General features: G+C 53.9%; 1 protein-coding gene across 1 annotated transcript in view; it reads right to left on the reverse strand.

Moving 5' to 3' along the window:
* Lamc3 (laminin subunit gamma 3) overlaps positions 1-10,552 on the reverse strand; it is a 59,102-nt gene extending 48,550 nt beyond the window's left edge. The window contains exon 1 of the mRNA XM_036184527.1: positions 10,063-10,552. Within this exon, the coding sequence (XP_036040420.1) occupies positions 10,063-10,480 (418 nt within the window). The 5' untranslated portion in view covers positions 10,481-10,552. The remainder of the gene's footprint in view (positions 1-10,062) is intronic.
* Positions 10,553-12,211: the final 1,659 nt, after the last annotated feature.

A 12,211-nucleotide genomic window follows, 5' to 3' on the forward strand; every position in this document is an offset into this window, starting at 1 on the left:
AAATACGTGACCCATGAAGAGTTGGGTGTGAATGTCCACAGCGCAAGAACGGCCCAAATGTCTGCCCGCTGCTGTGCTCTACTGCTAGGCAACAAGAGTGAAGTCTGGATGTGCCACCCAGCCATGGCCCGCGGGAGGTGATGCCGAAGCCGCTAAAATAGAGGCCTTGTTAGCTCACCTCACTTATGCTGAGTGCCCGGAAACAGCCCAGCCACAGGAAGGAGGCTAGCGGTATTTGGACATCAGGGTGAGACTTTGGAATAAGCGGAATGACTACGAATGTGTACAGGATTGTTAGGGGCTGATGACAGCATCATGTTGACTCCATGGTGGGTCTATCTGTTTGCTTTTATTTTCAAGTGATGGGAGGCAAAGTCAGCACTTCATGTCAGCTTAGCAAGCGTTGTACTACTGAGCTGAGCCCTTTCTCTCTCTCTCTCTGTCTCTCTGTCTGTCTCTGTCTCTCTGTCTCTGTCTCTGTCTCTCTCTTTCTCTGTGTGTGTGTGTGTGTGTGTATGTGTGTGTGTGTCTGTCTCTCTGTCTCTCTCTCTCTCTCTCACACACACACACCAGGCAACAGCAAGTGTTGGTGACAACATAGGTACCACTCTGCACTGAGGATGGTAAGTTTTAAAAAAATGCCACCATTGTGGATAACAGGAGCAGGTCATTGGAAAAGTGAGATCCAGCCTTTCCCTACAACCTGGCATGCCCAGTGTGGAATATCCTTAAAAACTGAAGGCAGGCATCAAGGAGGACACACATGCATCTGCGTTCACAGCACCACTGTTCAGGACAGCCAAGAGGAAGAAACTGCCCAGCACATGTCAGACAGATGGCCCAGCCATGCAAAAGACTGCTGTTCAGCTTGGAAAGTGGGACAACATGAGCCTTGGACTAAAATACAGATGAGCCCTCAGGGTGTGGTGCTACATGGAAGAAGTGTGTCACAGACACGTCAACACTGCAGACTTGCCTTGCATCTCACGCATACAGACAGAGTGCCAGGAGGGGCTGGAGGACAGTCAGTAGATGGCAACACTTGCTTGGCAAGCATGAAGGCCTGAGTTAAAATCTCAGCACTCATGTAAAGTCAAGCACAGCTGCATGTGTAACCCCAGAATGGAGTGGGTGGGAGTGGGGGAGGGCAAAGACAGGCAGATCCCAAGTATTAGCGGCCAGCCAGCCTAAACAGCAAGCTTCCAGTTCAGTGAGAGACCCAGTCAAAAGGCAACAAGGCTGGAATGATAAAGGAAGACACTTGTTGACCTGCTCTGGCTTCCACGTGCACACACACACACACACACACACACACACCACACATATACCACACATCACATCACACACACACACACACACACACCCCATACATACCACACCACACACACCACATACATACACACACACACATACCATACATACCACACCACACACATGCACACCACACATACAGCAATACCACACACAGCCCACACATACACACACATACCACATACACACCACACATGCCACATACAAACACACACCACACACAGCACATACCACACACATACCACACAAAAAGCACACACACATATATATACACATCACAAACACATACACCACACATACCACACAACACCACATACCACACACACACACACACACACAGACATTATACACACACCACACCAACCACACATACTCCACACACATATATACATATATCACACACACACACACACATACACATACCACACATACTACACACACATCACACACCACACACACATATGTACACACCACACACATACACATACACCCTCACACCCCCCCCCCAGGTATACACACCACACACACATCACACACACACACACACACACACACACACACACACACACACACACCAGTAGTACAGGGCCTGGAGAGATGACTCTTACCGAGTACTACAGTTTCCAGCACTGGGCTGCTCACAGCTACCGTAACTCTAGCTCCAAGGGACCTGACACCCTCTCTGCCTCCTCGGGACCTCCTCTCCTGTGTACACTCCCACACATAGACATACACAGCATATACCTAATTGAACAGTAAAATAAATACTTTTAAAAGATTAAACATTTTATAATGGGGCTGCAGGGTCTGGGGGAAGCCAGCCCATTCTGTTTCTTAAGTTGAAAGCCCTTGGTACAGCTTCAGAACAGGGGGAATGTGTTTAGACCCCAAATTGCATACACTTGAAAGTGGATCCAATGATAAGCTATGCCTATTGCACCACAACAAAAGAAAAATTGAGGGTAAATACATTGTTCCTGTGGGAAAGCAGTTTGCTGACAGAGATGAGGAGCCGCAGGACTATTCCCAGTAACCGACAAAAGAAGTCTTCGTGGGTGGGGGTCATGGCCTGAAAGCACAGACCAACCACCAAGGCACTTTATAGACTTGGGAAATCTGAAGAAGCAGCTACAGGGATCGACAGGACAGCAGTTCCCACAGTGACCAAAGTCAGAGCCAAAATGGTAAAAGGCAAAAAAGAAACAAGGTACTGTGCAGGCAACATGAGGGCCTGGAGAGGCGGCTCACCCCACAACATGAGGACCTGAGTTCGAACTCTTAGGGTAAAGGACTGGTTGTCGGGATGCGTGCCTGTAACCAGATGTGGGGGTGGGCACAGGATAATCCTGGGGCTCATTGGCCAGCCAGCCTACTTGAATCCACAAGTTCCAAGTCCTGTGAGAGACCCTGAAATGAAGTGGCTAACAACTGAGAAACAGCGCCCTGAGGCGACCTGTGTGCACATACACAGAAAACACACACAGAAATAATTTGAAAAAAAAAAAAAAAAGAGTTAAAAGACTAGGTCCCAGTCAGGTGTGGTGGTACACGCCTGTCATCTCAGCACTCAGGAGGTGGAGGCAGGAGAATCAAGAGTTCAAAGTCATCCTTGGCTATACAGTGAGTTCAAGGCCTGCTGGGATGCCTGGGACTGTCTCAGAAAAACCAAACAAAAGGCATGGGCCCCAAAGACAGCCGTCTAATTGGCGAGCATGTTTGTCCTCGGAACTCAGCACAACTGTTCCTCCTTCAGCTTCCCTGTTTTTCCCAATTTTCTTTCCTGAAGCTTGTTCTAATTTAAAATTGGAGAAAACCCAGCTTTACGAAACTTTTTAAAAAGCAGCCGCCTTGCCAGGTTCCGTTTTAAAATGTTTTCTAGAGTTCTGTGGCAGCGCAGTTGGCACGGAGCTTCTGAGACAAGAGGGTGTTCAGGGGCCTAGGCGGGGTCAGGCGGTGCCAGGCCGGCTCCCTGCTAGGAGTGCCATGCCCAGATGTAGCCAGATGTGCAGGCACTGGGGCAGACACAGGTGCTGCCGGCCTGGTAAACAGTGAGCAGTCAGACACCTCCCAGGAGGGAGCCAGGACACTTCAAAGGTGGCTGGCAGGGAGGCTGCCCTCGGAAAAAGAGGGTCACGGATTGCATGCAGAGACTTCTGCTCTGGGGAACATCATCGCTCCTTCCTTGCTGAGCCAGGAGAGTGGCTGAGGCACATCACAGGGGCTCAGAGGGGTGGTTTGTTGGAGAGTTAATCAGAAGACAACTCCAGCCTTCTCTGTGAGGAAGGCAGCCTGAAAGGCAGGGACAGGAAAGGGCCCCGATATGCAGTCACAGGCATTACACCTATAGCCACCCAGGCTCTTGTAGGCTCCGGGAATCAGAGAGGTTCCAGGGTGATGGTTTTTCTTCTTTGCTCTAGGCCACCCAGTGTACTGTTCCCTCTACCTTGAATACTGTTTCCCCAACTCCCTGAACTGCCTCTCATGCATCTCAGCCCAGCCTGCTGCATTGAGCACCTACTATGTGCCAGCTGAGCACATTTGCACACTGTCTGTCTGAGACCCCTCTCCCCCCCAAATCCCATTGTGGTATGCACTCCGCTAACGAGAAGCCCACAGCTCAGAGAGAAGAGGTCCCAACTGGACATAGAAAACACTAGAATCTCTCTTGGTCCTCAGAAAAAAGCTATGCAGAGCCAGCTACCCTTCCAAGGGGGCTCTCTGGATGCCCAGGGAGACAGGGCTTCTAGGAAAGGGATATAGATGCTCATGGAGACGCAGAGACTTGCCACCAGGCTTTGGTGGCTGCAGATGCAGTGGCTGTCATGGCAAGGGCCACCTGAGCCAAACACCAGGTGCTAGGACACATCTATCCCACCAGCTGGGACATAAAGCCTGTCGAGACACAGGACTGCCGTAAACCAAGTTGGTCTGCATCCGGTGCTGACCTGGTGGGTAGGCCAGGCTTATTTTGGGAATATGGAAACAAAACAAACTTTAATTACAGCCATCTGGGGATCCGGGAGGAGTGGGGCGGGGGGTGGCACCAGAGGGGGGCAGCAAGATCTGAGCTGGAGCACATGGGCAGGCCCGACATTGATACCTGCCACTGGGAGATACTTTCGGTGTGAGAGTCATCCCAGGCCTGAGCCCTAGGCCCTGACATCCACTGTCAAGACCTGTATTTCCCAAGCTAGCTTTTGGCAGCCCTGGGCATTTGGAATCCCTGTGAAGAACTGGGGTCCCTCTGAGATCACAATCCACAGGCACAGGAACCAGATTGAACCAGGCCTGGCTCCATACCAGCCCTCCCACCTAACACACGTCAAGGTTGTCGAGTCTGTTGTCTCGCTTGGGAGAGAAAACAGGTTTTCTCTGATCGGTGATTGCACAAGGCTTTGTGTCAAGAACCATTCTGAGGTCCAGTCCCAGCTGGGATCACTGGAGTCTACAGAATACAAGCTTGCAAAGAAGGGGGAATGGACATTCCAAACCACAGCCGGACATAAATAAACAGAGGAAGGGCGGAGGGAACAGTGGAGAAAAGGGCTAAGGGGTCTGGAGAGTGACTGGACACTGTGGCAAACAAGGGCTGAAGAGGGTTTGACTTGAGAAGTACTTGCCTAAGTATATGAGGAGTCAGGGAGGGAGCACTTTTCTTTAAGAAGAGTACATGCATTAAAAGAATCCTCTCTCAGCCATTTCTGAGTGTGCAGTCCATGGTAGCAGGCACCTTCGCGCTGTGATGCCATCACCAACACTATCTACTTAAATACTTTCCATCTCCTCCCCAGTCCCTTGTGGCCCCTTCTACTTTCTGCCTCTATGAATTTAACAGTTCCAGGAACTTTCTAGAAGTAGAATCAGGAAGCACTTGTCCCCTTGTGACTAGCACCCATCACTTTGCTTCATTTCTGGGCTGAGTGGCAACTATGCTGTGGGATGGTCCCCACGCAGCCGCGCTCCGCTCTGCCTGACTTTGGGAGTGCTCTCGGGAGCACAGTTGGGGCCTTCCTTTGTCTCTGGGCCCTTGCTTGAGCTCCAAGGACCACATGGTGTTTGGAAGCTGCTAAAATGGTCCAGCCTAGGGCTTGGGTGGGAAGCTGGGCTGAGACAAGTGATGCCTTTGGGAAGGGGTGGGTCATCTCAGAGGTGGATCCTGATTCCAGCAGGTGAAGTCAGGCCATGAGAGGGGGTAAGGGCTGGCTGGCCTCAGAAGGGCCAGGGCCAGGCAGGAAGGAAGCCATGTTTTGGGACACTTCAGCAATGTCTCTAGAAGGGCCAACCTTCACTCAACATTTCTCCACTCGCTCCCTCCCTTGCTCCTGCAGAGGACACTGGGCGCTCGAGATTCACTGGTCAGATGCCTGACTTCTCTCTTGATAACTGGGTAGGTCAATGTTGTGCCTCAGTTTCCCTGTCTGCAAAATGAGCATGATAATTAGAGGGCAAAGGGATCAGACATCTGCAAGGCTCACAAGCGAACTTCAGCCACTGTTCAGTCATTCTGGTATTCACTGACTGACATGGACCAAAAAGGCCTGAGCCAGGGGGCCTGGGGCTGAGTGTGAGGGGAAGCCGTGAAAACAAGGGTCCTGCTCCACTCACAGCTGAGGATGATGGTGGTACTCAGGGCCAGGGCAGGAAGGCAGGCGAGTGCAGGCCTGGCCGGAAGCTCCTGAAGGAGGGTACCCTAAGCTGAATGGACAGGCCAGGTTCTCTGCCACACCCCCAGGGCTTGGGATCTGGCACCCCGTGGGTGCCCACTGGCTTATGAACTAGTCTGGGTTCCCAGAAGTTGAAAAGAGAAAGTGAGCCAGCAGAAGTCAGGGTGTTTACAGCAAGGCCCCACAGGAAGGGAAGGAGAGCCACATTTTGTTGTCTGGAGGGAGGCACAGCTTCAGTCAGAACAGATGAAGTGGAAGGGATTACGGGAGGCTGGTAAGGTATTCATCCTCCTCACCACTGCAGGACCTTCCACCTTTGCAAATCCTAGATCCCTGGGGAGTGGGGGCAGGGCCAGCTGGGCCCAGGGCCACTTCCGTGGGTGGAGGGAGGCTGTCCAAGACCACTGCCTTGACTCTTGACCTGCCTGGGGCCTAGCATTCCAGCCAAATCCCCTGAGGAGGTGGATTGAGGACTCTGTCCCCTGGCTCTGGCCCTAGCCAAGGCAAACATACCACCCACTCCATAGGAGGCACAACAGAGCTGAAGATCAGGAGACTGGGGAGCCTTGGGGCTTCTGGGGCCCTGCAGGGTCCCTGGTCCCTTTCCTAGCCAAGACAGGCCCTTCACCGAAGCTCTTAACCTCAACCTCTACAGTGTTCTTCTTAACCTCTACAGTGTTCTTCTTAACCTCTACGGTGTTCTTCTTAACCTCTACGGTGGCCCTCAGGCCTGGAGTGCTCTGGCTTCTCTTAACTCTTCCTACCTTCAGACCCTGAAGGGCCAGTGCTGACCTTCCCCGGCTGCCTGCCCCCAGCTGAGGCTTCTATGCCCCATGTGATTCTCTGATTCTCCCCACAGTGTCTTATGGCTGGCCTGCAGTCATGGGCATAGCTGTATTCTTATGGCTAAGAGCCAAGGTCATAGGCTCCCTAAATACTGGGCAAGTGGATGTCAGTGGCCTATCCTGCTACTTCTCCCTCCATCTGGGGGCCTGGGACCCAGCTGCATTTTTCTATGGTCCTGGGAGAGTCCTGACAACCCAAGACAATAGACAGACACCAAGAACCATCACACAGGTTTCTTCTGGGATGGAGGGCAGAAAGCTCAGGGCCAGGCTGCCCCTTCCACTCTGTCCTAAGGGCAGACAGTGGAGCTCTGGAATTGAGCCATTTTACCCTGTATGACCCTGAACAACTGACCTTATCCTCAGAGCCTCAGTTTCCCCATATGTGAAGAATAAATTCTGCCACGCTGAAATGCTGGCCAGAGTGTCTTTGGTGCAGTCACAGTCACTAACTGGTCCTTGAACAGTCTGTGACCCCATGGCCCTCTGTTTCCTCCTCTCTCCACCCACCCCTCGCCCCAGCCCTGCTGTCTTCTCCAGGCCTCAGTGAAGCCCTGAGAGCAGCTGGTCCCACCATCCCCACTGTGGCCTTTCATTACAGGCAGGAAGACCTGGCTCACCAGCAATGCAGGATAGGATCTGGACCAGATGTCAGGAGCTGCGGGGAGCTGGGAACGCTGTGACCTCCATCCTTAGCCGACCTCCGCCTCCTCTTCTCCCACTCCTCACCCCCACCCCCTCCAGGGAACCCTGGCCAGAGCTGCTTCCCACTTTACCCTCCCAGCCAGCACACAGGGGCAACAGAGGACTGCCGGGGTGTGACCAGCCCACCTCAGCTAATGGCCAAGGAACTCCTTGATCCCTGGATATCATGACCCATGAGTTAGTTGCAACAAAATTAAGAGAACCAGGCCCTGGTTCCGGATGCCTTTGGAACAGGGTGAGCCCTTCTTCCCTGATACAGAGCCCATCCACAGGGCTCAGCCCCTACCCAGGGCTTCCTGCTCACCCATAGGGCCATGGTGGCTCCAACCTGAGCACCTGTCCTCAGAGGCAGCAACTTTTTAGTTTACTTTTTTGAGACAGGACAAGGCTAGCCTGCTCCTAATTCTCCTGCCTCTACCTCCCGAGTTCCAACAGCAGTATTTAGTGCTGGGATTGAACCCAGGGCCTGTGCGTGCTAAGAAAACACCCCATCATCAGAGCCACTTCCCCAGCTCTGCTCTTGTTCCCACTGTACAGGCAGGGAAACTGAGATGCAACATGGAGTCCCAACTTCTCAGTAGTGGCTACACTATGCCTGAGTCCAAAGTCCCATTGCATGATTATACCCCATCCTGCTTTTGGAACCAAGAGAACACTGAACTGGCCCAGTGTCCAGGATGCAGTGTGACACTGTCATTCATTCATTCATTCATTCACTCAGACAGTCGTTCATTCATGGTACAAACTCTTCTGGCCTCCCATCTACGAGCTTGGTGCTGCTGTCCAGTAGGATGGGAAGGATGTGCCCTGTACATGTGTGAGCCCATGCTCACATTCACATGGAGGATCTATGATGCTCAGAGACTGCTCGCTGAAGCATCTAAAGGTGTTTATCAGGCATGGTCCTAGCACCGCCATGAACACAGCTGCCACCAAGGCAAACACCAACTTCCCACTCTGCCTCCCTCTCCCTGGCATCTGGATTTCATGGGCACATGTGACTGTCTTTGTTAGGAACACTGTGTCTCCCTCACAGTCCCTCACCCTGCCCCAAATTCCTCCCATGGCCTTGGGGTCTTGCCAGTCCCATCAGCCAACTCCCCTAGCTTTCTGCTTCCTGTCTGGGCAGACCCCACTTCACCTAAGTTCCACCTCCTGCTCTGGACAGTCAGGCCACGTCCTCACCCATGGGACACGGGTTTGGGATACAAGAGGAATGTGCCTGCCTGTGCTGCTAAATATCTGTCCCACCTCTCTTTCCTGAGGACAAGGCCATTTCCCAGCCTTGCCAGGGCTTTGCCACCCATGGGGAAGAACCAGCTTAGTCATGAGTGGTGCAGCCCATGCCAAGTTCATAGTCTGATCTCCAGTGCACAGGAATGTCTGTGTCCTGACTGTTGTTCAGCAGCTGTGTGTCTGTGCACAAAGCACTTACCCTCTCTGAGCTTCCAGTTTTTCGTGGGAACAGTTCATCATCTATTATCCAAACTTGCTGTCTCCGGGTGTGTTTTGGAATTCAGAACTTCTCAGGGGTATTATTGTGAGGATGTATGTAGCTAAGGGATGGAGTGCTTACCTAATGGGCTTCATTCTGGGGCTGGAGACGGTATGCAAATGAGATTTCAGTAGCAAAACGTACTGAGACACACAAAGCCTATAAAGAGCCTCAGGTCAGGTTTAGTGCCGAAATGAATTATGAAAATACTAAATCCAAGTTATCAAAGCTTTGGAAGATTCGGACAGTGTCCAGGACATAACAAGGAAGACAATGGGCTCATCTGGACTTGGAGTCGGCCGAGAAGAGGCCAGCGTCAGGGTAGCCCTGGGCTCCTTCCCCAGGCGCCCAGTGCTCCTGCACCGTGCCTCAGGCTGGCTGGAGCAAATCCTGGACAAGGCCGAGGGGCCGAGACAAATGTGCCAAGTGGTTATCCAGTGGCAGGAAGAAACCTGTCGTCCTGTCCAGGGTGCCGCAGATTTCACCTAACTCCCATTCCCAGACTGCTCACAACCTTGGAGGTCCACTGGGCCTTTGAAGTTGACCAGATTAGGAGTCTCTGCCTGGACCCGGTTATCATGGAGGCCTCTGTCTCCCTCTCTGTCTCTCTCTGTCTCTCTCTGTCTCTGTCTCTCTCTGTGTCTCTCTCTCTGTGTGTCTCTCTGTGTCTCTCTCTGTCTTTCTGTGTGTCTCTCTGTGTGTCTCTCTGTGTCTCTCTGTGTGTCTCTGTCTCTGTGCCTCTCTGTCTGTCTCTAACACACACACACACACACACACACACACACACACACACACACTTCCTTAACAATTCTTCCTGGGAATTGTCGCTTCACCCAGTTTCACAGCTCTGCAAAAATTGAAGGAGGCTTTCTGCCCCTGGAAACCCTTAGGGGCGCCCCTCGGGCTGGTCTCTGGCAGCTCAGAGCCGGGGGGTCCTGATTTCTTACATCTGGGTCCTGCAGCCTGCCCCAGGTGCACAGGCCTCCTCCTCTGCCAGGGCCTCCATGGGATGGAGACAAGGTGACAGGGGACACACGCTTACCTAGGCGCAGGGTAAGGTTAACCGAGGTGGGGTACTGCACCCCGAAAGCCATGGATGGGCTCTGCCACCAGGTGCTGTCATCGGGGCTGTGGAAGTCTGTGAGGTAGGAGGCGTCGTGGCGGAGCCGGGGATCCGCATCGTCACAGCGCTGGCACTGTGGCCCGGCGCCTGGAGCCCCCACGTGCGGGCAGAAGTCCTCGGGAGGGCGTCCGCACGTGTGCGAGGCCTCGGCCCGACGGCCGAACGCCGCGTTCTCGAACTCAGGCAGACAGCGCTGTGCGCGCCCCGCGCCGTCATAGCAAGAGCCCATGCCGGCGCCCTCCGCGCAACGCGCCTCTAGCATCACCAGCGCCACCAGGGACACCAGCGCCACCGACACCACCGTTGCCAGGCGGGACAGGACCCGGGACACAGCCATTTTCGTGCCTCTATCCACGCTGCGCCCCGATCCACTCTGCGCCGCGTTCTGCGCTCGACCCCTCTGCGCTCCACTGGCCCCGCATCCCTCCCCTGCAGGCGGGACCCGACGGCATCTGAGGGCGGGACCCACGCAGGCGACACCCCACCGTCCGAGCTCAGTCCCTTCGTGTTCACCCCCACCTGCTGGACGTGCCCGGGAGTGCCTGTTTGTTCTGGCTGGGCTGCGGACCCGGGACTGTGAGCCAGCCTGGCCCGCGGTCCTCTCTGCGAAATGGGCTTGGTAGAGACACGGTTAGTGGTACATTTCTATGGAAGCCGTGCGCTGGTGAACCCTCCAGAGCCGAAAGGCAAGGCAAGCTCAGGCCTTTCTTCACCTGGCGGAATGACCTCTGGGAGTTTCCTTCCAGACCTGTCCGCGTTTCTCCTTCAAAAGTGCTTCGGCTCCTGGCTTCTCTCCTCCCAAAGCTGATATTTTCACCTGCGATTTACCAAGGGGCTTCCTTTCCTCAACAGAGGCCTCCCCTTCTCTCCACCAAGCTAATATCCTTCCCAAGGCAGCTGCCCCTTGTAGACAGTGGAACAGAGTGACCCCATGCCACGGACACCTCCCTGAGCTGGACACTGTCAGACCCACAAGACCCAGGGTGGAGAGATCCAGCAGGGGTCCTGCCCTGCATGGGAGTTAGGGTCAGGTTTAGGGAAGTGGTTCTCTTGGGGTCAGGCACGAGTGGTCCAGAGTACCGGCAAACTGCGCAAACCTGTGTGGAGCAGCTTGCACTGCCTCACTCTGGGGTTTCCTTCCTCACACCAGTAGGTACAGGGGTCGCAGGGATTCCTTGAATGAACAGCGGGTGGAACGGAGATAGCCAAGCTGGTTCATGAGCGTGTCGAGTCGGTGTGTAATTACAGGAAATGGACCAGTGCTGCCCCCTGAGTAACACTCGGATGGCCTGTGTGGGCTGGCCCCACAGGAAGGGCTGGGCTGGGGACAGTGATGGGGAAGTGACAGACGGAGGCGTCCAGTGCTCTTTGCCCCGGCTGTAGAGCAGAGTGGACGCCCCCACAGCACCCCTAATAACTCTCAATCAAGGAGTCGGGTCCTTAGTTATTCTCTCAGTTCAACCTATGAGGCCTTTATTGAGTTGCTTGAGAGAGGCTGAGTAGGCGAGGGATCCATGCTGCATGATACAGAAGCCATTTGTCATGTGGCATTGGGGTCCTTTCCGTACCACCCATGTGGCTGTGGCAGAGCTCACAGCCTCTGTCCCACTATGGCTGCCCTCAAATCTTCTCCACCCAGCTGCCTTTGCAGTCAGGATCCCCGAGGCTGTCTTCTGCCCTTCTCATTGAATGTTCTAGGATACATGAGGTCCCGGAGAAGGTAGGCTTTGCCCTATTTCACCTCTACAGCCTGTGCTGAGGCCCCTGTGTGCTCGCCGGAGCCCCAGTGGCTTCCTGACCGCACCCCCCCCCAGGAGGGGGCTTCGATCAGAGCCAGCAGAGGTGGCTGCACTCTCCCAGCTTCCCTGGCAGCAATGTTCTATGTGGCAGCCCCTCAGGTCCCTCCATCCTTCCCCTGAGCACGTAAATAAGGCCCTGTCGGAAATACCTAAGCATTGGAGCAATGTGCAGCTCACCCAGATCATTGACAACGGTCACTACAATGAAGCCAAGATCCTACTCTTTACACACAAGTTGCTAAGATATAGCTCCATGATTCTGCAGGCTG

This window comes from Onychomys torridus, chromosome 4 (genome assembly GCF_903995425.1).
Source record: "Onychomys torridus chromosome 4, mOncTor1.1, whole genome shotgun sequence".
NCBI classification, from domain to species: Eukaryota; Metazoa; Chordata; class Mammalia; order Rodentia; family Cricetidae; genus Onychomys; species Onychomys torridus.